The 26,699-nt window shown below is 40.5% G+C and overlaps 3 protein-coding genes across 10 annotated transcripts; 2 read left to right on the plus strand and 1 right to left on the minus strand.

Annotated features, from left to right (window-relative positions):
* Positions 1-247: 247 nt before the first annotated feature.
* Positions 248-1,975, plus strand: gper1 (G protein-coupled estrogen receptor 1). Its single transcript, XM_084571409.1, has one exon. The coding sequence runs from the start codon at positions 399-401 to the stop codon at positions 1,461-1,463; it is 1,065 nt and encodes a 354-aa protein (XP_084427535.1). The 5' UTR covers positions 248-398; the 3' UTR covers positions 1,464-1,975.
* A 4,204-nt stretch (positions 1,976-6,179) lies between these two features.
* unkl (unk like zinc finger) lies at positions 6,180-19,711 on the plus strand (the record flags this gene model as incomplete). 8 transcript variants are annotated; one of them, XM_084570874.1, is made up of 16 exons in its annotated part: positions 6,180-6,244; positions 6,899-7,108; positions 9,241-9,417; positions 9,881-10,014; positions 10,158-10,293; positions 10,374-10,491; positions 10,623-10,707; positions 10,888-11,054; positions 11,393-11,581; positions 12,107-12,157; positions 12,259-12,436; positions 12,516-12,626; positions 12,732-12,968; positions 13,214-13,401; positions 13,495-13,752; positions 13,941-19,711. In XM_084570874.1, the coding sequence occupies 16 exons, from the start codon at positions 6,180-6,182 to the stop codon at positions 14,094-14,096; spliced, it is 2,460 nt and encodes an 819-aa protein (XP_084427000.1). In that variant the 3' UTR covers positions 14,097-19,711. The 8 variants fall into 8 exon arrangements, with proteins under 8 accessions (XP_084427000.1, XP_084427002.1, XP_084427001.1 ...); XM_084570876.1 differs by having other exon boundaries at positions 12,537-12,626; XM_084570875.1 differs by having other exon boundaries at positions 10,888-11,045.
* LOC311506797 (dynein axonemal assembly factor 8) lies at positions 15,058-26,069 on the minus strand (the record flags this gene model as incomplete). The annotated part of the gene is made up of 23 exons (XM_084570873.1): positions 15,058-19,988; positions 20,120-20,189; positions 20,283-20,368; positions 20,452-20,672; positions 20,869-20,983; positions 21,083-21,177; positions 21,263-21,544; positions 21,641-21,943; positions 22,132-22,296; positions 22,368-22,493; positions 22,620-22,749; positions 22,817-22,971; positions 23,098-23,180; positions 23,286-23,577; positions 23,705-23,849; positions 24,233-24,340; positions 24,422-24,613; positions 24,684-24,815; positions 24,901-25,092; positions 25,164-25,299; positions 25,373-25,603; positions 25,697-25,921; positions 25,993-26,069. The coding sequence occupies 23 exons, from the start codon at positions 26,067-26,069 to the stop codon at positions 19,902-19,904; spliced, it is 3,648 nt and encodes a 1,215-aa protein (XP_084426999.1). The 3' UTR covers positions 15,058-19,901.
* Positions 26,070-26,699: the final 630 nt, after the last annotated feature.

The raw sequence follows: 26,699 nt of genomic DNA on the forward strand, positions 1-26,699 counted from the left end.
GCTGAATAAAGACGCGCGTGAACTTGGAGAGACAAAGGCAGCGCTCGAATCCAATGACTCAGAAGAGGAGAAAGAAAGCCGTCCTCTAATCTCAGAGCCACCGTTTGGACAATGTGCGCGATGTGAGTCATCGCAGGCGAAGGCCGGGGGCGACTTCAGGACATGGAGGTGCTTCTGCTTTGCGTCAAGCATTCATTGATAGATGAAACTTGATGTCTGCATGGGGTCAGACGAGCCGTAGACGTTTCGCCCCACTCACCTGACTTCTGTCAGAATGTCAACAGCATAGATGATTCAGCCTTCAAAGAGACTCTGGGCACTAACAGGGTTTAATGATGTAGCAGCTACAGGTGACTTACATGTGGCTTACGATTTAAGACGGGTCAACCACAGCCAGTATGGAAGAGCAGACAACCTCTTTAGTCTGGATATATGTTAACGGAACAGAACAACTGAACAATTCCCACAAGTACAACACTACAGTTTTAAGTGAGGACTCAGACAAATACCAATCGTACATTATTGGTCTCTTCCTGTCCTGTCTATACACCATCCTCCTTTTCCCTATTGGATTTATCGGTAACATCCTAATCCTGGTGGTGAACCTGAACCACAGGGAGAAGATGACCATCCCTGACCTCTACTTCGTCAACCTGGCCGTGGCCGACCTCATCCTGGTGGCAGACTCCCTCATCGAGGTCTTCAATCTGAATGAAAAGTATTATGACTACGCCGTCCTCTGCACCTTCATGTCCCTGTTCCTGCAGGTCAACATGTACAGCAGCATCTTCTTTCTCACGTGGATGAGCTTCGACCGATACATTGCCTTGGCTAGCTCCATCAGCAGCAGCCCGCTCAGGACTATGCAGCACGCCAAGCTCAGCTGTGGCCTCATCTGGATGGCGTCCATCCTGGCCACGCTTCTCCCCTTCACCATTGTGCAGACCCAGCACAGGGGCGAGGTGCACTTCTGCTTTGCCAACGTCTTTGAGATTCAGTGGCTGGAGGTCACCATTGGCTTTTTGGTGCCCTTCTCCATCATTGGTCTGTGTTACTCTCTGATCGGGCGGATCCTCATGAGGGCCCAGAAGCACCGTGGGTTGTGGCCACGGCGGCAGAAAGCCCTGCGCATGATTGTGGTGGTGGTTCTGGTGTTCTTCATCTGCTGGCTGCCGGAGAACGTCTTCATCAGCATCCAGCTGCTGCAGGGCACAGCTGACCCATCGCAGAGGACTGCTACCACCCTGTGGCACGACTACCCACTCACAGGCCACATTGTTAACCTGGCAGCCTTTTCCAACAGCTGCCTCAACCCCATTATCTACAGCTTTCTAGGGGAAACCTTCAGGGACAAGCTGCGTCTCTTCATTAAACAGAAGGCCAGCTGGTCAGTTGTAAACCGCTTCTGCCACCACGGTCTCGATTTACGCCTCCCTGTCCGGAGTGAAGTGTCCGAGGTGTGACTGCTATGAGAGAGACAATTACTAGAAAACTGACTCCAAAACTTCTTCATATCAAAGTCATATATCAGTTTTTGACAACTGTTATTTAGCTTTGCCTCAGAGTAGTTGTGTCGGTGTCTCAGTTAACCTGCTCACTTTCTGAACAAAAAAAAAAAAACACAAAAGCACCAAGAAAGATAAAAATGACTCTATGTGTGTGTCTTTTTTGTAGATGACAAATGCACATACGGTACGTTAAAGCTATTTTTTAAGGTTTGTCTGCACGTTCAGTTCTTTACCTGTATTTTGTGTATTTTTTGTTTAGTCTTTTTTTAAGTTGGCTGTGAGGTGGCACAGTGGCGTGGTGAGCCTTGTGTGGAGTTTGCATGTTCTCCCTGTGTCTGCGTGGGTTTTCTCCGGGTACTCCGGCTTCCTCCCACCGTCCAAAGACATGCTCATTCGGTTAACTGGTGATTCTAAATTGGCTGTAGGTGTGCAGGTGAGAGTGAATGGAATGATAGACTGGCGACCTGTCCAGGGTGTACCCCACCTCTCCCCAGCTGACAGCTGGGATAGGCTCCAGCACCACCGCGACCCTCCAGAGGACAAGCGGTTACAGAAAATGAATGAATGAATGAATGAATGAAGTTAGCTGCGTGGCAAGTCAGGCCTCAAGGGGCCAAAGGTAACGAAGTTCCGAATGAATCTCAGAAGAGAGGACAGCTTTTTGCGCAGGATTGGTCAATAATGAAACATGTTACATTAAGTATTTGCAAAAAATACAAAGGCTGCCTCACAGCTAAGGTAGCGTGCATAGAGGACGCGCTGCATTACATTTAATCCAATGGGACTGCAGGAGAAGGGTGCATTTCAGTCAAAAAATATATGCGCTTACGCAATGACAAATGTAAAACTGCCTTTTATCATATTGACATCAATGCTTTGACATCTCCTGACAAAATGAATGACGTATCAAAGCAGTAAACAATCAAAAATTCAGGGCTTCGCAGTTGGGGAACAAACTTTAATGACACAACCAGAACTCTGTGCTCATAACACCGTACCCCTTTTTATTGCATTTGATTTTTTTCTTTTGTTGAAGGAAAATGTCTTCATGTATAACTAGAGAATCCACAAAAAATTGTTCACAAACCTGTTTTATATTTTAGAAATAAAGAGGTCCCTCTTTTCCAAGAACATGAGGCGGAAGTCTTTTGACCCCGAAAGAACATTTCAAATGTGGCTGGACTGCTTCGTGCACGTCAGGCTGCGCACGCAACAACCGCTGTCGTCACAGTCGAGCTTTGAGGTGAGAGCGTGACGTGCAAATTACAGAGGCGAAGCTTAAATCTAAGTAAGTGCTCATTTCAAAGATGGCCGAGTTATTACCCCGCTTGTCAGTTCCTGTTTGCACGATGGAGCAAAGAGGCAGGTGTTGTTTTGCCGGGAGGGTTTGAGACTGAGTAAACACATAATTCAATGCTGACACCATGAAGCTGCTCCGTGCTTTTATTCTATAACATAAATTACTTTAATAAACAGCAATGGCCGACATCAGATATAAGCAGCGACGCTTCTGCACATGTGGGGCCTGTGCTCGTATTGCACAGATTTCTTTGTTTCAATGGCGGGTACAGCCGTCTGTCTTACAACGAAATATATCAAAGAACATTCAATGTATTTTTTTGCAAAAAATCAACAGCAAACAGTGTGGTGTACGGTGGTTCCATGCATTAGAACTCGTAAAAGAAAGAGGTGGTTGTTTAGTGCAGCGCATACAGGAATTGCAACCACACCTAGGCTGAGGATTGTGTATCAGTATATAGACAGTATCAGTGTATTGCCAGCCTGCAGTGGGTTTTTTACTCTGATCTGTTCTTGGTTGGAGATAATGGCGCGACCGGGAAAAACAGGAGTCCAAACCACAAATTGTTATTCCAGCTGTAACAGTCCCAGCAGCCTGGGAAAGCAACGCTAGGGATTGTGTCAGTGATTGTTTATTAGAGGTCTGCAAAAATGCAAAACATGAAACTCAAGGTTCATTTGTTTCTGTTACATAATTCTGGGTTATTTATTCTCAGTGTGCAGGAGGGCGTTCAGCTTGTTTTAATCCTCTCACCTCTGTTTTTAGATATTTTAACAAAGGCAGGTTTAGGTACGGCTCGTGTATTTTGCGTGAATTTAGACATGTCTGAAGGCTATGTAATATTCTTTAAACAGCACACGGAGGGCACAAAAACAGGAAGACGGGCGAGTAATAATGCAATAAGGCCTGTCAAGTTCATTGATGTAAACAAGCAGCATCTAGACTCCAGAGCCAAGACCCACTGCACTGAGCCCCGGAGCAGAGGCAAAAGAGCCTCCTTTACATCAGCTGTACTCGCACATCTGCACACATGTAAACATGACATAGTGTGAGAAGAGCTTGACAGTGGACTGTGTGAACAGCTGAGACCACCGAGGAAGGTCAAAGGTTTGTCGTGGCTGACGTCACAGAAGGAAAAAGGGTGTGACTTTTTCCCCTCGCCCGCACTGACTATTTCCTCTGGATGACGCTGGATGAAAATCGAGCAAGCAATTACAACACACCGTCTTTAGGATATTCGTGTATAATGCTGCGCTGAGGATTCTTAAAGAGGGAGATGTCCATGCAAAATAAATCACGATAAGTGTAACCAGAAGCTTTTTGATGAGTGAACTGAAGAAAAAGTCACAGTGGTTTGGCAGGCACATAGATCCTAATTATTGTTATGATGTAGATATTAAAGTGCAATGAGTTTACTAGACACATAAACATGTGATGTAGTGTAAAGTTATTGCAGTACATAATGTTCAGGTTTCATTCAAAGAAATTATTTTTCAACACTGTCATCATTTTTAGAGGCTGTGTTTAGGACTGGATTTGCACTTGAATGCATTACATTTCTAATATTTTATTTGCCTTGACAATGAGGATGACCATAACATGAGAAATATCTTTCAGAATACAGGTCCATGCATCATCACCCCTCTGATGCTACACAAATGACACGTAATAAAAAATACTGGACAATTATAAGACATTTAGCACCATCTACAATAAAAACTCTAAGCTGACTGAAATATACTGAAAGCCGAAGCCAGCAAAATATGATAAAGATGAGCACCTTTAAATGTTTGTTTGTCTTACACAAGAAGGCACAGGACATCATCTAATTGTGAGCGGAGTGTGGGTGGGGCATGCCAAAGCAATTACAAGTGGATAGTCCAGAGCTTATGCATAATTATAAGGCTGTGCACTCGGTGGACCTCTGCAGCTGAATAATGGATTAGACGCATAATTGCATTTGTACATTAAAATCCCTTACAGAAAAATAAGGAGCTGAATAGAACAGATTAGCTTCCCAGATACAGGAGCAAAAAAAAGACTGGAGATTCACGTGCTTCAGTGATCTGCATATGGTCAATGTATTGTATATTAAGGCAGTCTGAAAACAAAACCTTTGTTATCACGTTTGTAAATTCACATTGGAAGCGAGCAGTGCAGTTTTTGAACAGGCAGACAAACCTCCTGATGTTATAATTTACCAAACTACATCAAACTTTTATACTTTATACTTTTAAACTTTTATAAAATTATACAGAACTCTTGTAAATTCAAGTTAGATTTTGCCTTCACTACATGTAGTATACTGTCTGGATTTTTCCTGTCCATCCCAATGATATATTCATCTCCATAAAAACCGTGTTTTTTGGTCAAGTGGGGGGTTTAAATAGAAGTGCAAACCAGTCAATGATTCGCTCATAAATATATTGTATATACATGCATTTTAGTGCAACACTCAAAAGGGGATTCTAAATTTACGCCAGATTCTGCTGTTTATTTGTTGACTTATGTAACAGGGCAAGTATACATTGCTACATGGTGAGAAGCAGTTCAAGAGTTCAATATAATATAAACCCCAAAAATCACTAAATGGAATAGATTTGACAACAAACAACAACAAAAACTGCGTCTGTTATTTATTCTGCACACTTTGACACATACTGTGAGAGTATTAAAGAATTGGACTAAATATTTGAAACAACATATAAATTCATCCAAAAATCATTCGATGTTAGTACATTTTTGTTAAGTTTGTTACTAAAATTCTGTAACTGCATGTCTACTTTGCAACTACAGTTAACATTTGTTGCTCCAGTGGGGCTAGTTGGGATTAATTTGATTTGTTTTGAGTTGTTTATTTGTTTTTTGACACATTACATCTGAAGCAAAACCATTTCTTTATTTAAATATTCTTTTATAGACAAGAACACTATGAAATTGTCTCAGCAATTTATTTTTATATATATGAATCTGACTATTGCACAAATTCATTGCACTCTAATGGATAGAAGTTCTTTAAGATCAGAGTCATATTTTAAAATAAAATGTTTTAGGACAAGATAAATATAAAATAAATAATAATATTTTCCTGCCAAATACACATTCCTCGCATAGCATTTGATATCCTGGATATAGCACTACATATTTGTGAAAGTGTGTAGGGTTTGGGGACATATTCTTCGATTTTATTTCATAAACATTGAAAATAAAACTGTGAACTGAATCACAAGGACCGTTTTTTTGTTTTTGTTTTTTTGCAGCGCCCCCCTCCTTCCGTGTTTGGTGCCTGCAGTGCGCTGGCGTACAGGCGGACGTGCATGCACGCGAGCAACAGATCCGAGCGCATGCGCACTTCATTGTTTTGACTGAAAATGCCGTCGGTTTCGAAAACGGCGGCCAATGCGTCTCCTCAAACCGAGAAACCTACCCACTATACGTGAGTAAAGCTGCTGCGCACAAACAGCAAAATTGCTCGTTGCCGAAAATGCTTTATGCATGTGCACCTTTGAGCGCGTGCATTCGTAACATTCCTCAACTGCAATGTGTGCGTTAAAAACATGGTGCTTTTCCTGGCTTTGTGACTACCTAACGTTACATAGCAAACAGCGACTGCACGCCAACGACAACAGCGCTAACGCAGGACGTCGTAAATCACTTATCTGGCAAATAAATCGTTACCCGAAACGTTTACAACAGTTTCACATAGTTGTTGAATGCTTTTGAATAATCTTATGTATATTATACCGTCAACTTGGTCTGCTAAATGATTAGCCAGGAACTCGCTAACCAGTCTGCTTGTAAATAGCTCGGCCTTATTTTGAGTTCCCTCTTGCTGCGCACATTTATAGACGTACGCTTATGGGCTTTGAACCAGTGTTACGACGAAACTTGTGCGTAGTTTGCGCTCAGAATAGCGAGTCGACGTTTGTGACCCAAAATACTGTAAACAGTGGGCTACAGCGTGAGCAGCGCAACGCGACACTTAACTAAACTTTTTTTTTTCCTTTTGGCTCTCTTGTTAGTGCACACTGTTCATTCTAAGACAGGTACACGACATTACCTTATTTTTTGTTTGTCCTCGTTGTTTCAGGTACTTGAAGGAGTTCAGGACGGAGCAGTGCCCGTTGTTCCTCCAGCACAAGTGTACGCAGCACAGACCCTTTACGTGCTTTCACTGGCATTTTCTTAACCAGCGACGAAGGCGACCCATAAGAAGAAGAGACGGGACTTTTAACTACAGCCCCGACGTGTACTGCACCAAATACGACGAGACCACAGGGATTTGCCCAGATGGAGACGAGTAAGTGCCGTTTCACTCAGTGACATATTGCCAGTCTGTCATGATGCAGCCGCTGACACATGACAGATGTTTCGGTGACATGTTTAAGATTGGATCAAGTCAGCTTCCATTACTGAATGAAGGGTGTTTAATCAGTGGTTGTTTCTGTCTTCCTTCAGCTACCTTACAGTTACTTTCTGTAGGTTTTTGTCAGAATTATGTGGAATGCACCTTATTTGATTTAGAAAAGCTGCACTTTTCCTTGTGCGTTGAATCCACTGTTGGATGACACCTGTTTGATTAGGGCTTAAAGACAGAATCGGTTTGTGCATTTGAGGGAAATACTTGTCCATTATTATTATTATTATTATTGTAGCTGCTTCTTAATTTCACCAGATCTCTGTGGCAACACAAACACGCATGTCTAACACAAGCCACCATCCTGTTAAAAACTAATTTGATCCCATTTATTTAAACATTTTCAGATGCCCTTCTTTCAGCGTTTTTGGATATGCATTTATTTAAAAGTGGCTTCTAAAAAAAAACTTGTTTTTTGTGTGTCATAAGATAAGATGGAGGATTATGTGTGTTTTTATGCAGGTTAATGGTGCAAGACGAATAAGATGATTATTTTACTGTGCATCTTGTTTGTTTTTTTGTATTCTGATTTGATTGGTAGCTGCTTGGTGAGCATTATTTATCATTAAGCAACCCTATCTGAAGTGTGATGTTGCCACGTATGTTGCAGATGCAATATTGTAAGGACAACTGCTCGGGTTGCCCCTTTTTTTTTGTTGCATGGATTTTCTTTGTGTGGTATGTAAGAGGAGATGTAGCATTGCAGGTTCAGTTGTGTAGCATGATTGGTCCGTTTTGAGTTAGGCCACTTGACAGGTGGGCTCTGCTTTGCAACATTAAATTTACTGCTGCTTCTAAATTTTCAGCCACTGGCTGTGTAATTTGATGCTCAAACGTGTTCAATGTATGTTGTCACTTTCCCACAGTGTGCCGTATTACAATAGTGGACCGGTTTTGTGGTTTTCGTTCATGTGACCATGCAGCATCTAGATTTTAGTGCACTCACTAACCCTAACCCTAATCTTGTTTGAGTTAGGTTTTTATTAGCTCCAGGCTGAATTTGTGTTTTATTTTATAGTAAAATGGACTAGATTTGTTAGGGTTAATGTTTAATTTTATTGTGAAGCTGATGATTACGTGAATGTCTGTATGAGTCACAGTCATTCTCAATAAACACATGTGCCAGTGCCTCTGCTTTCTTTTTTAATTGATGAAAATGACCAAATTGACAAAAACTCTTGTATATTAATTTATGTTATGGTTCATTTTAGTTTTATACTTTGAAGTCATATGTTTATTACTGGTAAGCTAAAATGTATTCTCACAACTAGGTTTAGTTGTTAGTATAGTTTTAGTTAACTTTAATTACATTGGTCATGTGCTGTCACCGGAAAAACCTGTTTCTGTTTCTTTTGGTTTTAGAAGAGGTGAACAATTAAGTTCTGACTGTGGTGTCGCACAATGTGGCAGTGGATTTATGTTTCATTTGCAAGAGGCAGTATGACAAGTGTGAAAATGCAGCGTATGCAGTATCTGACTGAGGGCCAGATAGAAACAAGAAAAGAAATACAATTATTACACCAATGGAAAATGAGCAACTGCAATCCCTACAATTCCTCCTCTGCGAATGGGAGCTATTTTTGTATGACCTTATGTGTTGCTATAGCAACTGTTGCTACTCAAGAAAGGGAAATTTGGTTTATTAAGAGGCTTATTGGCTGTGCATTTCTTGAGACATTGCTGGTGTGTCAGCCCTGCATCGACAGTAGAATCATATTTCTAAATCTTATTTGTAAAAATCTTTGCAGTTTGCTTTTTTTTTTCAATTAAAATGTGTATCCCCTGTGGTTTTCTAGTGAATAGGTTTCTTTTAATAATCATTTCATATGAAACGTTTTGTCTCCATGTTGCACTGTACAGTGATGTCTTACATTTGGAGGATGATATAATCTAAAACCATGCTGTATTTTTTTCCTTATACTTTATTTATTTATTATTTTAATGTCGTGACAAGTCATTTTATATAAATGTTTCATGTGGATAAATCAATGAATGATTTCTGTTTCTTTCCTTAGCTGTCCTTACTTACACCGGACCACTGGTGACACAGAACGCAAGTACCATCTACGATATTACAAGACTGGCACTTGTATCCATGAGACGGATGCTCGAGGGCATTGTGTGAAGAATGGCCTCCACTGTGCTTTTGCTCATGGGCCACATGATCTCCGACCTCCAGTCTATGATATCAGGTGACATGCTAAGCAAATAGTAGCCTCCCTTATGCCTGCCAAACATTTCCCCTAGAGCTGCACAATGCAATGAACAAATTAGCCAAATAGCCATATATTAAACCTCTACAATACAGAATAGCTGCTTTATAGGGGTTTGGACTATTGGTTTGCACTGTGGTTGCAGTGATAGGCTTGATGCACAAGCCAATGACACAATGTTAATGGTATTGATTTTCAGATGTAGGTGCAGCATGCAATACATGTACAAAAGCGGATTTTCACACAAGTCCTTACAGTAGACAACAACCCAATCAAACAATTTAAATATTATGGTTTGGTATTTGTTTATCACGGAAATGACCCAGTATTACATATCTGAGAGTCTATTCACAGTCTGATCTTTACAAAACAGAACTTTACTGTTAAGTTTGCTTTTTTAGAAATAAGGATTAATAATAATGAATTGCATTTCTTTGCACAGAGAGATTCAAGCACAAGAGGCCCTCCAAAATGGACAGCTGGGCTCTGGGGAAGGTATTCCTGATTTGCAGCCTGGTGTTCTAGCCAGCCAAGCTATGATTGAGAAAACTCTGACAGAAGACCCCCGGTGGCAAGGCAAGTAACTCCTACTTAAATGGATGCATTCAGTAATAAACAATCCGTAGTTTTAATTATTCCTTATTAAAGGAGCAAAATATATTTTTATGCAAAATGTAAAGATGGGAAATAACACTAACACTTTATGCCTCTTGTTACAGATACCAACTTTGTTTTAGCCAATTATAAAACAGATCAGTGTACTAAACCCCCAAGACTATGCAGACAGGGTTATGCTTGCCCACACTACCACAACAGTAGAGATCGAAGGCGAAACCCACGGAAGTTCAAGTATAGGTGAGCTGTGTTTCAGCAGAGGTTAAAATATCAAAGTATGTAACGGCCAAGTGTTAAAGGTTCTGACTGTATGAATGCAGGTCAACTCCCTGCCCTAATGTGAAACACGGTGACGAGTGGGGCGAACCCTCAAAGTGTGACAGCGGAGACAGTTGCCAGTATTGTCACTCTCGAACTGAACAGCAGTTTCATCCAGAGGTGAGTGAAATTTATCTACTAGTTATTCAACCGTCTTAAAGTGAAAGTATTGTAGAGAGTTGAATAAAAAGAGGACATCTGAGGATATCTTTGCATCTGATCAGCCTGTTATTTGTTTGTCTCTATCTAAGATCTACAAATCTACCAAATGCAATGATATGCGACAAACTGGATACTGTCCCAGAGGACCGTTTTGTGCATTTGCGCATGTAGAAAGTAAGTATAAATTTCTCTGTCAGTACTGCTTTGATGGATCACATTTTTTTAAGATAAGGATTTTAAGCACACCTCAGTTTTCAAAATAAGCAGAGCCAACTTGATTTAAAACCAGGAATGTTACTGCTTTGGGTGTAGTTTTTGTGGATGAAGACTTAATATTTATTTGAATCCTTCCAGGAATTCCTTCTACAGAAGAGACCATGAACTCATTGCTTACAGCGATACAGTCGAGCTCACAGTCCCAGCTGGGCTCTCAGCAGTATTCAGAGTGTTCAGTCACTGAGTGGAACAGTGGAGGAAACTCCACCAGCAGCGCAACCAGTAGCAACGGACAAGTAGGAAGTGTATGTTATCTCTGTCTCTCAGAGCTTCAACAGGAAATTATTAGGTGTTAAAATTACAATTCATCAGATCCAGACTAGCTACTTGCTGACGTGTTGTCTACCATGCTCTCACATTTGTGTTGTTTTTTTATAAATGTATTTGTCATTATTGTTTCCATTATTTATTTTTACATTGCATTAATACATAATTTTTAAACAAACAGAGGCAAGTTCTCTTTAAAAGCAATGATTAAGAGGATCATATCAGTCATAGCCCAGCCAGAATAATGGTTTTATTCACTTTATTTATCTTACTTTTGACCATCATTATTAAGATCATGTGCACTTCTCTTTCTCAGGTTTCATGTTCTAATAGCTCAACTGTAACGCCAAGCTCAGGAAGCGACAGTTTGTTATCCCCAGTGGGATCCATCAGCAGGCCCAAATCCTTAACTAATAGTAGTTTATGTTCAGAGTCCACCACATCCAGTGTCTCATCTCTGACGTCTAACTATCCTAAAGCTCCGGGCTTTGAACGTGAGGATCAGGTACCCAGACTGCTCTCTTCAGCTTCAGAGGAAATAAAACAGTGTATCAGTGGCATTTATTTTCAGTTATTGTTTGTTCATCTTGTATTCATTATTTGCCATATCATTTCAGTTTGAGTAATGTTTTTTCATGTTCACTGACTAAAGATACTCTGTTCACACTGTTTACACTGCCAGGAGTGTTTGTTGTCCCACACAGAACATTCCCCGTAAGCTGGGATAACTTCTTTCTGATGTTGCAATTACAGAAGAATGTCGCCCACTCCCACCGTCTCATTCATTCAATACCTAGGACTACTGTTATTATTCTTAGAGCTAGAAGAGGCAGGCATGGTCATGTCACGTGTCAAGTTTAAACACCTTTTGATGCCGACGGGGTGACTGCAGAGACACACATTAACAACAGCTATTAGAAATGAGTGTTATGGCTTATAACAGGAATAATGGTTAATCCTGTGAGGAAGCGCAGTGAAGATTTCTATTTTTTGTTGATGTTGTGTTTTTCTGTTGTTTGACTATTTGTAGATTAAGAACAAGGGACAGATGGATCAAAAATTCATGGACCAAGACAAACAGGTTTGTGTTTTTTTGGGTTATGTTGAGGTCTTGATGTTATGACATGGTACATAATGGATTCATGACATAGCAACACCTGCTCTCCTGCGCTTTCCTTTCAGACACACAATACTGTATTCTCAGCGGTGAACCCTTTGGCATCGAGCTTTACCTCCAGTATCACGTCAAGCTTGGCTTCTAGTATTGGCTCAGATAGTTCTTCACCCACCACCTTATCAACAATGAATGCTAAAGCCACTCCTTTCTATCCAGGGAGCAACACCGTGGAGTCTGTCATAGGTGAGTGAGTGTAAAACCAACGGTGCACATGTTGAACTGACTGCCACCAGTCTGTGTTTTGTTGTCAAATTTCAGTCAGATTTCTTTTGTTTTCCTTCAGGATCCGCACTGGACCTCAACTTCAGCGACATCAATGTGGCTTCTCTTGATAAGGAGTTAGAGGAGCAAGATAACAGTACGGGACTGGCAAGTAAGGACACTTAGTCTGATAGAGATTTCAGTCATTGGACAGGTTTATCATCAATGGTTTTGTCATAATTTTGCACATTTTTACTGTATGCGCTTTGTCCTTCAGGTCAAAGGGTGCTAGGTGGATCGGCGCCTGTTAACATTCCTGGCTCCCTGGCACGATCATCCTCTTTTAATTCCTCGTCATCACTTTCCACCTCCCCGCTAAGCTCCCTCTCCCAGTCTCTGTCGCAGTCCCTGCTGTCAGGGACGATATCTCAGCAAAATCAACCTTCGAACATGTTGGCCAAGCAAGAGCATGGCCTCCTGGGAACACCCACCTCCTCTTCCCAGAACTCTCTGGGTAAGCTGATAGCATCAGACATTTTGCCACAAGTGCGCTGAAAAGCTTTACGGATGATTTTATTTTACCCACATATCAACCACTTCCCTTAAATATTTAATCCAGTTTAGTGAGACGGTGTAAGACGCAGTATTTTCCTTTTGAAACAATAACTAATCAAAATCACTGCTTTCACAATTAAAATACAGGATATAAGCGACTAACAATGTACTTTTGTGCTTTATTTTACCATGTCACTTATCTAGGCTTGAATGGAGGTGCTAGCAACATTTGGGACTTTGTAAGTGGCAGCTTTTCACCAAGTCCATCTCCAGTTTTCAGCAGCCTAACATCCACAACCAGCAGTGCTGATCTGGCCCGCCTTTTTAGAGACCTGGATGAGGCAAAGAGGAAGATCAAACAATGGGAGGAGGCCTGGCATCAGGTCAAACAAGTCAGTATTTAAATGCATCCTTACTGCAACATGTGCTTTGTTTTCCTTTTTTGTAGATAACTGTTCTAATCACAACGTTCTGCTGTGTTGCAGGCCTGTGAAGCATGCCAGAAAGATGCTCACGAAGCGAAGGAGCAAGCTAAAACGGCAGAGGCAGAGCGGCAGCTGGCAGAACAGAAATGGGAAGAAACGGAACGCAAGCTGAAAGAGCTCCAGGGAGACTTTGACGTGCTTTGTCGCACCCCCGGAACACCTCTTCTACGTAGCTACGGAGAGCTGGACCAGCTTCCCTTGTCAAAGCTCCACTCCATCCAGAGTCAGCTGCGTAATGACCTAGACCTTATAGATGGGGTAAGAAAGCCTAGATTACACATAGCATTTCACTTGTAGCAAAGATTTAAAGTGGTTTATCAGACCATTATTCAAATCCATGTTTGTCATCAAGCACACTTTTTAGAAAAAAAACAACAACAAAAAGTCTGCATGAGCTGTCTTTCCCTAAGTTGCAGCTGATGTCCATTCTTTTCTTCCCCCAACAGGTAATATATCAACTTCAGTCAAAGAAATGTATAGTTTGCCAAAAGCATGATCGTTGCATTGTTCTGCAGCCTTGCCAACATTATGTACTATGTGAGAACTGTGCACCTAGTAAAACAGAATGTCCCTACTGTAGAACAAAAATATTGAAGTGGTGATGTACAATTACTCAAGGTACTATTTATATAAGAATTAGCCCTTTGAAAAGCTACTTATGGATAGTACATTTTCTAAACAGCAATTCTTGTTTTGTACAGCGATTCAATTAATTTAGGATAAAATGATGTTTGACTGACAAAACTAATAGTATTATGAATCAGATTTCAAACAGAGGGATTAAATCATTGTAGCTTTTGCTCATTTTATGTCCACATTGGACAACAACCATATTGTTTTCTGTATGAAAAGCCGTGCCCTCGAATTAGAATATTACATTTCATTATAATTCTCAAATCTTCGGTCAGGCATGTTCAGATTTTTTATAAAAGTTTGTCTAAAAGAAGATAAAATGCAAACATGCATGGCCCAGCCTGACGTACATGCAAAGTTACAGGTTAAAAAATATATATATATAAACTTGGTTAAAAGCTCAATGCACAAAGACATTCATGAGTTTTCAAACTGGAAATAATTCACTACACTTCACAAAGAGAGAAACCTTTCACTTTAGGATATTGTCATGTTCTGTCTAAAATTAAATTAGACCTATTAGAGTTAAAAAGAAATCCCTCTAATGATAACTAATAGTAATATTTTTTGAGTTTGCGCTTCCCTGTAGCCCTCTGTTATTCACCTTAACATAGAAATAGAAAAATGTGCTTTTATGGATAAAACCACAATACACAGTAACACAAGAAACATACTCGCACAAATATATAAGACTTTCCATTTGGGATCTGAAACACGAGAAGGTCAACTGTGTAAATGTTGGAAACACTGCCAAGAAGTGCTGAATTCACTAACAAATTAAGCATAAAATGGGCAAAACTCAAAGATGATTTTTCTTTACTTAAAGAGGAATACGTCAAATAGTTTGTTTGGGACATAATCAAGGAAGCAGACAACCAAGCACCTGAAAATGACTGATATTTAATACAGAGTTTGTATATATGTTTTATCATGATGACTAGTCAGGGGAAATAAACGTGTTTACTGACACCATTTCACAAAGTGCGCAGCTTCTAAAACTGAAACGGCTCATTTATCAAGTTCTTCTGCCAGAAAGCAAACATTTCATTCTCGAATTCAACTTAATTACTATTTGATGGCACTTAATATAGACATTCGAGAAAAGTTTCACCTTAATTCGTGCTTGTGATGCGGTAGCTTGGTGGTGGTCGTAAAACCTGACTCACCAAAGAAACATCAGATTGTGCACCTGCTGTAAATGTGCATTGTTCCTCTTTAAATAAAGCCAGTTATTGCTAAACCCCAAATAAATAGTCTTTAACAAATTTTCAAGTTAACCAGTCAAGCATCATTATTTTGACCAACTTTCTGAAGAAGTTTGATTTCTTATTAAAAGCACTTTGTTGATCTGGGGCTTTATTATTAAAGGCTATATAGAAATTTGCTTTAAGCTGCTTTGTAGGTATTCTTTTGTATCTTTTTTTTTTTAAGATTTCTTTTTTTTCTACATAAGCTAATGTCTGAAGCTTTGTGTGTACTGTGAAACATAATTTGAATATTTCACGTTACCTATTGTTAACTCGTGGCATGGTTCTACATATTAAGATTTCATAGAAAAAATGCTTAATAGTTTCTACTTTCTTAGTTAGATTTATAAAATTTCAATCAAATAAGTGCAAATTTAAATTGCATTTTAGTCATAACCAGCAGCTGTGATATCAGTAAGGCACATGCTACATGTTAAAGGCTGTTATTCAATCGGTTTTGTTTTGTAGAAATTTATATAGCCTATCCATTAGAGGAGCATGTATTGTATTTGCTAAAAGCCTGAAATGGTGATTTTTTGTAGGAATCTAGCCTCTTAACCTTGTCTAGAACATATCGGCCTCTAACTCTAAAGTGCCTTGCCTTAGTGGAAAAAGGTTATGTGTAGAATTGTCCGAGCTAACACAAGTAGTTGAAGCTTGTGCGCAGGTTTCTGCAAAATGCATATTTAAATTTGCAGAAGCACTGACGTGTATGACTTTATGTGTATATATGCGTATATGCCAGAGTATTTGGCCAGACCCCATCAAGTATTTCTGCAGAAGCTAATTGAAGATTGTCAGTGCCTGTGTCCTGACTTCACCTGTAGAAATGAACTACCTGGCAACCCCCAGTCTACTACCCACTCACCCACCCACCCACTCATTCCTTGGTTGTGGTGCTCTTTTGGTGCAGCTTCAGTCTTTGAAATTAGGTTTTACAATTTAACATTTGGGAGTATGCAAACATAGGACAAATGAATATGTATAGCAACGTACAAAATGCTTTTGAAACAGTTGAGTAACTGCAGTTTGTTATATTGTAATAATCCTACAGTGAATGAAGAATTCTGTAGATTTTGCATAAGAATTGTGCTTAGGTTCGTCTAATTCAAATGACCTTCTACTGTGTTAAAACAAAAAAAAAAACAAAAAAAAAACCTTTTTATTCTTGCTTTAAATCCAGTAGAAAATCATGTATCTCCAGGTACACTTTTTGCTACTTATAAATATGGGATAATGCATTGTTTACATTCACACAAATGACAATTACGCAACTCAGAGGAAAAATATCAAGAAAGGTTATGGTATTTTAGCGTTTTCATGGTTATATTACAGCATACAAGGCAGGCTAAACAGTTCTGGTATTGCATGTTATGCGATATGTTAACCAGCTCCAAAAAAAAAAAAAAAAAAACGACAAAAAAAAATAAATATGTACGCGCTGTGTCACACTGCCAGAATATTTGTATCGACTTATTTTAGTGTAGTTAAGGCTTAATAACTTCTGCAAGCTTCGCTGCTACTGGAAAAAGGTATTAATGTAGTTTCTTGTTATACATTTAGATGTTTGAATGTCGTTGTGCACACACAGCTCAGAATTCAGAAACTATGAATAATATTCCATCTGCATATAACCTAATCTTTTTTTGATCGAGTAGTTGTAAATTCATTTCAGTCAAAAGCTTCAGTACTTTTGTAAATCATTTAGAACGATGTCACGGGCCTGTGCTACTGTAGATTGTCCATTTTTGAATCGATTGGAGGTAAATTTTCTTTTTTTTTTTGTTTTGTTATTGTTGGATTTCATTTTTCCCGTACGTTGGACAGCGGTGTATGATGCAGCTAATTCACAGGGTCATTGGTCTGTTTTGTTTTGCCTGTGAAACCAGCTAATTTAATGATGTCTAGTGTGAAAATTTAAAAAAAAAAATAACCAAAGTGGTGTTCCTGTACAGTAACTGTCCAAAAATGTATTGTAAAGGGAAAATTTACCCTCAAACAGAATTCAGATAATTGCTCCAGTGTCAAGCAGATCGGTCTGTAGTTGTGAACACGGGCGGGTCTTGCCTCAAGCTATGAATAACAGGTCAGAGCCGCAAAGTCATCTTCATGAAACTGAGACAAAGTCCGGCTGTGAGAGTGGCAGGAATTCTGTTTTTGGATGAATTTTAACTTTAATATTTCATTCAGTAGGAAGTAATCCTCTAAGGGACTCAATAACAGGACTATGCCAGTGGCTTTTGCTTACAACATTAATGGACTAAGGCCCATTTTTTGCAGTTTTACCAAAGACCTTTCTTGTTTCTTTTCTACTACATTTCATTAATTGTTGTACTTCAGTAAGAAACCTAAATTGATTTAAAGTCGTAAATCACCTAGTACCTTAAATAGACAATGTTCATTAACTGTAATTTAATGGCAACTTTTTCTATCTAAAGTTATAGTGATACACACATGATCAAAAATGCATGGGTCGGATCCTAACAAAACGTGTGTTTGTACATTATGTGTTAAGTAAACATTGGCGTTTATGGCAGATTGTGCAATACTGGCTAGCACACGCTGACCGTAAGCGAGGATTCAGTGTCGGTTTAATCGTTGTCTACAATGAAGGAATGTCAAAGGTGAATGACATTTGTGCTTCTGAAGTGGCCATAGAAACTTCACTACAGTACTGTTTTGAAGTAAACCTTGTTGATTTTTGCTTAACTGCGTAACCTGAATGAGTTTTGGCATTGATAGGTATGCATTGTATACTGTTATGATGGGCCTGCAGTGACTGTAAGGTGCTTTCTCTTTATCGGAATCTGTTTTCTGTTTCTTAAAGTCGCGGTCCAAATGAATTTTTGTTATTACAGGGACAGATGACGATTGTGAAGCATCAATGGCAGATACAGACATAATCACGATTGAGTTCTTATGACAATTTGTTGTCTCTCTAGAGGTCTACTTGCCCCAACTCTCTTTTTAAAAAGAAATGTAAAAAAAAAAAAGGAAAAAAAACTGCTTGGTAAGCACAGCTTTTGCTCAATTGTACCTCTTAATGGACCAATTCCACTTTCCAATACATCTGTGCCTTCTTATAATTATTTGATTGAAGAGACAAATTCTAACCTGTTAAATTAGAATCAAAATTCCAGTGCCTTACGATATTTTTGTGGACCACAATGTGATTGCCAAGTGTCCTGAGCATTCAGGCCACATGAGCTAAAAGGAAAAAAACAAAAAAAAAAGGCTAATATAACGAGATTTGCTTCACCACTTTGTCCGAATGAAGCTAATTGACGAGACACTCAGTCTGTATTTGCCATAAAAAAAAAAAAATCAAGAAAACGCAGCAATACCTAACCACTGAATCAACAGTTTTGATCTCGATTAGTCACCAAAAACCCAACTGTTTGTAAGGAAAAGCACCAAATAGGAAGAATCTTGTAAATGAACTGTAATAGATGTATCATTATGCTCTGCATTGGAGTAGTTTAATCTATTTTGCATTATTGTTAGTTGTTGTGTCTTCTTTGTTTTTAAACATTATAAAAATGGAGCCAGAAGATTTATGCAATCTTGTACATGTATATGAGTATGGAGCTGTTCAGATAATAATGGAAAAAAATACTAGTAAAAAGACAAAAGTAAATAACCTGAATGTGGAACCAGCTGTTCCATGTACTTTAGAAATTTCAGTAGACATGTTATTATAACATTGAAGCCCTGAAATATTGAATGTATTGTTCTAAATTAGATATTCAATGAATAGGTCACTGGATATTATGGAGCGCAGTTAATTGATTATGATGTAGCATCTTAGTTGTGAACTGCTATTCAATAAAATTTAATAGAACTAAAACGAATGCAAGTTTTCCAGTTTCTATTTGTCAGCGTAATGAGAAAATATGAGGAAAGAAATGTATTTTTCTCAGGGTATGACAGTGATTTGATAGAGAATGTGTTCAATCTGAGGAAACTGCATTTCACGGATTTATTTACTTAACGTCAGTGGGTTTAGACATTATTTATAGATTTAAAAAAATATATATATGTCCCTTATTTTGTGACGAGCTGTATGCATATGTAGGAAATTCTATAATGATAATTGTAGAAATTATTCTGTTGGAATTGATATTATTTTGTGTTGTGAACACAAAAGCAGGTGCAAGTCTTAGAATACTAGATGTTTCTTTTCTACATTGAGGATTGTGTACCGCATATTTACCGTAGTGTATTACTAGTTTGTTAACACTTGTTAAATTGTTACACTACAGTTATGCAATGGTTTACAGAGTTCACAAAATTATTTTTTATCATCTTGAGAATTAAAATAATTTTTTCATCTGAAACGTGTGACTCCTTTTTGTCTCAAGACGCAACCAGACAGCAGAGGAGTGGACAGTTTTGTCTGTTTATTGCTTTACTGTGGGCTGACTAATGTGTATAGTATCTGGAACAAATCTTTCCTGAATAAAATGAATTGCACCTTGCATTTTCTTTCTTGAGCAATCATGTTTACAAGATGCTCACAGATGTTGCTTAATCTTTGGAAAATGTTTGTGGCACAACAGTAGCGGAGCTCCCGGGAGACGAGGCATCAAACAGGTAGTATATCAGCTGCTTGGCCTGGTGGAGGAAACACAACAGAGATAATTTCAACATTGACTGGTCTATTAGCAGCTAAAACCATAGTTTATAATCTATTAAGAATAAATATTGAATTAACTGAATTATAATTTCAAAGTGTATGCTTTCACCTCTTTCTCACTTTCAGGATAGAGGATTGTTTTTGCCACTGCTTCTAGGTCCGGCCTCTCTTTGGAAATGCTATTATGAGAAAGAAAAGCAAAGGAAAGGACGAGCAGTTATTAATAGGTGAGAATTCTAAATTTAAAAGGTTTGATTTTTTTTTTTCCATACCTTTTAAGGATGAGGCTAAAGCCAGCCACAATCTCTTCCCCTTGAAGAGCCATGATGAGACACGGGGCCGTGTGTAATTGAACCATCTTTAGAGGACACAATAGATCAGGGGAAAATCAGCAGCTGATTGTGCTACCTGTATGTAATTATGCCCCAAAAGCCTCCTCACCTTCTCCCTTCCTCTTGCTGACACTGCGAGCGTCTCTGCGATACGTTTCCGCTGCTCGCCGTCCAGCGCGCTCATCCTCCCCGCCACCAGATGGCAGCCTGACCTCAGCAGCTGCTCCACCATCTCCAGCTGGGAAGGCGCTTGGCCGTGTGGTGGACCGTTCAAGGGTATCAGCAGACAGGTTGTCTGCCAGAGGGCTCTGTGTGTCAGACGCTCTGGTACTAATAAACAAGCAAAACAGGACGTTTGTTTTGTGTACAGGCTGCAAAGGTCACCTGGAGCTGAGTCATATGGCAGCATTTCCATGGAGACCCAGCCAAAAACCAATAAATGATTAAATCATTTAAAGGGAGCCGTCTTCCTTTAAGTCAAAAGGTCAGTTTTTAAACAAAACAAAACCAGAAAATGAATGCACACCTCCATTCGGTTCCGATACGATAGATGCCGATAGACTTTCCTGGGCCGCATGATTCAGCGTGCAGCTGTGTTCACGCTCCACAGAGGCTAAAGAATCTGAATACAAGCTGAGTACCTGGGCAAAAGAAACCACCTTTCATCATTTAGTAAGAATACAACCAAAGTGTTTGAAATAGTGCAGCTTTGAAGTCTTGTCTCCCACGTTGCTGCGTACCTGTTCCTGCTTCACGGTGCTGGAGTCGGTACAGCAGAGCCCCTCTGGGAAAAGCCTCTTCACATCCTTAACTGCTTGTTGATATGATCCTGAACCTATAACAGTGACATTATCAACATGCAGTAGCACACAGTATAGCAATAAATGACACCGGTCACACATGCTGTAAATAGGTCGTACCATAACATGTCTTCCACAGGGACGAGTCCTCCTGGCTCAGCATGTCCAGCAGCTTCTTCACAGCATCCTCTCCCTGGAGGCACAGAGCCATTGAGGAGCCAGAGCACAGATACTGCTGACTTTCTGCAGGTAATAGTGAATCGGCAGCACTTTTGCCCAGGTTCAGTACCCGCAGGCCCACCAAAATGAGGCCTCTCTGTCGGATTTTGCAGAGTATTTCAGCCAGAGTGCGATTCCAGTCTCTCGGTTTGAGTAGGCACACAGTGAGCAGCATCTGTGGATCTGAGAAGAAAGTTAGCTGACAGGGCCTGTGTTTATCGGTCAAGAGATTTGATTTTAGGCTTGGAATCTGATTGCGCGCTGTTACACAACACACACCAGGAATGATTTCATGATCAGAGAAGAAGAGGCGGGTTTGTCTGAGGGCCATTTCGGGTGTAGGCGACATCAGGACGCTCAGGCTGTGAGGGTAGCTGTGCGGTAGAAGCGTTCTCAGCGAAGCATAAGCATCAGTCCCTCTCAGAGCACACACCAGAGCAGGAGATGACATCAGAGTGTCCACACTGCTGAAGAAGAGCTGCCCTCCCACCTCGTAAGGACTCAGTTCCTGGGCCTGAAATCGAGTCAGCATGGGCAGCCGCTTTAGGCCAAGCAGCTTGAATCCAGCATGTGGTCCATAACCTAGAATATAAATTATGAAATTATTTCAAACATTTAAAAATAAAGAGGAGGTGGGATAATTCACTCCTGTGCTTGCTAACATGTTCATTCATTAAACTCTGTGGATATCTGAGTGTTGTTTGTTTACTGCCACCCCCCAGTTCCAATAACCAGGACAGGTTGTGCTCATAGAAAAACAGATCACCCACCTTCTGGACCGTCTATCAACAGTCTGTGTAGGAGGCTCAGTCCTTGGCTCACGTCCTTCCCACTCAGGGTCAAAATCACCATCTGCTCCGTGCCAGAACTGGATGGACACTTCTGATGGGAAAGGATGACGCGGGACGGATCCGGCACCGCCCACATACTCTTAACTAAAAGAAAATGGTATGAAACACACACACACAGAGGAATGGTAGAGAATGATCTTTTTCATGGCACTTACCAAAGATGTGGAACAGGTTGCTGTTGTATGGTGCAGCGTGGAAACACAAGCTTGGCTCAACTGTGTGATCACGCCCAGAGTAGATGTAACCCAGGAGCCTTTGAGCTTGAAATTCTCTCATTAGGGCTGAAACAATTGGAGTAATGTGAAGGCAGTTATGCAGACTAACTGCACTCTTATATTTTAAACACTTTTTTATAATTTATGGGGATGATTTATTCTGTAGCTATAACTTGATATGGAATTTGAGACCTGATGGTAGAGTAACGCCGTGACGCAGTGCGTTTTCTTTCCTCAGCAATAACACCAGACAGTGAGAGGGCAGTTTCAGCTCCTCCTGGTGATCCAGGTGGTCAGTAGGTGGACTGCAGAACACAGTCCTCTAGATAGACGTATAAAAAGGCTTAGTGACTTTAATAAAAAAGCACATGTAACTGAGTATGTTGTACCTGGTGGTTGTTAAGTCCCAGGACAGTGGCACTGTGGCTCTGAAGCTGCAGTCTCTGCAGCCCCCGGAGACTGAAGCCTCTACGTTCACACACAGCCAGCACCTGGCCGTAGCAACATGGAGGCACCACAGGTGACACCACAAGGAGTAAATCGGCTATCCAGGGGGAGAAAGAGAGGGATTAGCACCTCCGCTTAAGTGAAAATCTTTTATCCTAATGTCCCTCAAGACAGTAAAAAATGGAAAGGAGCAAGTTTTCCCCCGTGGCGCCTCTTAATGTACCTTTAGTTGTAGCGCACAGAAAGGAGGAGGGTCTGCTCGAATTGAGCAAGCTGCCTCCGACTCCATCAACTGAAGGCACAACTCTGCAAAGAAAATGGAGCAAAATATGTCATTTTCAGTCTTAATCATAATCTTGAACATCTACAAGATTTAGATCTTGTTCTCTGTTTGAGAAGATGATATCAAACCTGTTCAGATGCTGGTTGTGATTCTGTGCACTCCCTCCCTGAAACCTTCCGGAAAACCACAAACACAGCTCACTGTGGACTCGACTGGCCAGTGGAGAGTAGTGGATGGGTTGAGGTGCTGGGTTTCTGCAGTGGAGATGGTTGGTGGAGGATTGTTCTATCTGTTTCCGTAGCACAGGATCTAAGGAACTAGTTAAATCCTTCAGCAATGAACGGGCATAAGGACCCCGAACTGCAATGGCAAGGGTGGGTTGGCAGAGTTCATCAGCTTTCTTGCTAACTGGTAGAACACCTATGGGGGAAAAAAAAGTTTCAAAAGACCATATTTTATTTGAGAACTCTGCTCCAGACGATCACGTAGACAAATCCAGTGAGTTTTTGTTTAATTTTAAGAGCAGATGTCCTAAGGTATGTCCTACCAACACTGTCACTCAGGATCTCTTGAGGGGGATAGAGCAGCCGCAGACCACACACGTCAAGTCCTGAGTCGAGGACCAGCTGGAGGGTGTAGTGTGTTATGAGAGGATGTTGAAAGAAGTCCTTGGATCCAAGCACAACTGATACCTATGGGGAAAAAATCAAAGGGGAATTTACAATTTCAGTTACTGCTGTGCATTCCTAGATTCAAAAGAAACCTATATTAATTCAAAAAATAATAATCTTTATCCCACAGCGAGGACATTTGTTCTCTGCATTTAGCACAGACGTTCATACACACATGCATCTAACTGCATGGCGCCCAGGGAGGAGGTTTAAGGGTCTATGCCTTGCCGAAGGGCGCTTAAGGCACGGATGTAGAAGGGACTCCTATGGTCCCAAGTCTAACCACGTGTCCAGAAGTTAATAAGAAAGACACTGTTGTTTCTGTTAACAAAGATTCAATGATCATTCCCCTGCACGCACGAGCCACACTAGGATGATTTGCAGAAAACACTCGAAAGGCTCACCTCCGTGTGCAGCTCTTGTGTGGTTTCCCTCCCTTTACACACATGCTCCTGAGTTTCCACAGTCTGCCAGTAAAACCCTGGACTCAGACCAAATGTCCTATCTATAACCTAAAAAACAAACACAGGGAAATAAACTTCGGTCAACAAAACCCCAGATCATCTCGACATATATTAAATGGAGCAACGTACATCTTTGCTGGAGTTGGCAGAGATGAAATTATTTAAACAGGAGGATGGAAGGAGGATGGGAGAGGCATAGGGATCCTGGTCCAAAAGGTTTTTGAGGTGAGGTAGCCAGCTGGCAATTACAGAGAGTGAGGTCTCAGACAGAAACCGGCAGAGGTGGTTGTAGAATACTGTATGGGTGTCTGTATCCCTTTTCTAAAGAAAAATAATAATAATTAGTGTCAAAATCATGAGACATTGCAATGCCTTGTTTATTTATTCTCACCCCTGTTGTATAACTGTGACGAGCCACGGCTAAAACGTGCAAAGCCAATCCATTCTCCGTCCACAGCTGCTGAATTCCTGCAACCCAGAATGGGACCTTTGCACCAGCGTGGTGACATAGGTCTGCACCAGCCTGAAAGCGCATAATTAATGAGCTTAGTTTCACAAACAAACTACAGCATTCATAAGGGCAGAAAAGCAAGTACCTGCTCACTAACCAGAGACAGAAACCAAGCCACCAAAGTGTTGTAGATGTGGGATCTGGTTGCAGCTGAGTACGGATGTTTTCTTTTTCCTTGAGCACTGTCCACAACCACACCAGGACTGGAGAGGTGGACGATCAGCAGCACGCACTCCTTGTTTTTAATATCTGCTGGTAGCGCGCTGATGGACTCCAGATGAGACGCTTCCTGAAAAACAAGTGGAAGCAAATGTTTCTGTGTGTGCACTAATTTATTTATTTCAAATCTTCGGCACTTACAGACTCGTAAAGAACATCCGTCCTTTCAGCGGCTGGCTGCTTCAGGTACACGGATTCGGTTGGACGATGTTTTTTCAGCTGTGCGAGAATTTGGCCATGATCGTGTTGAAACGTCTGCTTAACTCTCTGTTGGACGCTGAAAGATTTGCAAATATAGATAAGATTTTTCATTAATGTTCATGATTTATGACTCATGATATAATGTATACCTTTGCTGCTTTGTTTCTTTGACTGAACTTTGCTGAACAGTCGGTGGGTTTTCCATGTTGGCTTTTCTGGATTGGACAGGTGAAGGCCTACACGTAGCCTTTAAAGATGGAGGTGTCTTATCTTCTATTTCTTCTGGTCTTGGACAGTCTGCACATTTATCAGTATGTGGATTCCTGTTTCTGTTCCTCTCCATTATTTTTTGAAGCAACATGCTCTTGCCAGTCATTTCCCTTTAAGCAGAAAAATTACAGTATCACCTGAAACAAAATGACCTCAACTGAAGCATGACAAATATATTGTAATGCAGGATAGATTTACTGTACCTGCCCCCTGTTTGCGATCCAGTGTGTGATTTACAATTGTGTTTCTTTGCAGGAGGTGGTTCCTGGCTAGCGTTGGACCCTGAGGAAAGATTTGTGGATGTTCCTTCTGGTTTTATTGAGGGGACAGGGCAACGCAGGTCAATGTAAACTGTGGGACGTTCCTGGTGATTCAGCTGCAGCGTTGCGGCCATCTTTTTAGCTGATTTGTTGCAGACAATGTTTTGTCTGAAAGAGACATTATAATTATTATAATTTAACAATTCTGGTAATAAAACCTGAGCGTTCACATGACTTACCTAATGCAGTTTGGACTTTTCATAGGTTCTGACACAGACACAGTCTGGTTCTCACAGAAAGCAAATAGCCTCTCCATTATTTTCCCCGGGGACCTGTCACAATCTCCAAACAAAGACAAGGTAGAAAATTCATAATGGAAATATCTCCCTACAGCTGTTCACACATCCTTTACTGATCGCTGTAGATGCAATGACGTGCGTTAGAATAACTTACTTGCATGCATTTTCCTAGGTTCTGATATGTATTGTTGCAGAGGCCTCCTGTCGTCTTTGAGATTTTGGAGAACGTCATCCCACTCATCCAGCCACTGAATGTACACGTGTAAGGAAGGCAGTGTTGTTAATAAGTAGATATAGGACATAGAGAATATTTATCTGGATCATCTTTAAATGCTTAGGATTCTTACCGCAAACGAGAGAACAGGGAAACCCTCATCTGATTTTGTGCTGTCCACATTTGGTTTAAATGAGACACCCAGCTTGGCTTCATTGTCCAACACTGTTTTACTGCTCTCACAAGCACCTGTCTTTAATAGTGACAGGAACGGAAATTAGTGTAGAATCACTCAAACCAGGATTATCTGCAGATGTTTACAACCCACCTCAAGATCAGTTTGAGAGCACCGTGTACTCCACTGTGTTGTGTTTCTGTTTTCTACAGATTCATCTTCATCATCTGACTGCCTGCAAATCTCCTCCGATGTCTC

This window comes from Chelon labrosus, assembly GCF_963514085.1.
Source record: "Chelon labrosus genome assembly, chromosome: 21".
In the NCBI taxonomy this organism is placed as follows: domain Eukaryota; kingdom Metazoa; phylum Chordata; class Actinopteri; order Mugiliformes; family Mugilidae; genus Chelon; species Chelon labrosus.

What these genes read in the sequence shown, in the direction of transcription:
- gper1 (XM_084571409.1), top strand. Translation starts at nt 399, where the DNA reads ATGGAAGAGCAGACAACCTCTTTAGTCTGGATATATGTTAACGGAACA.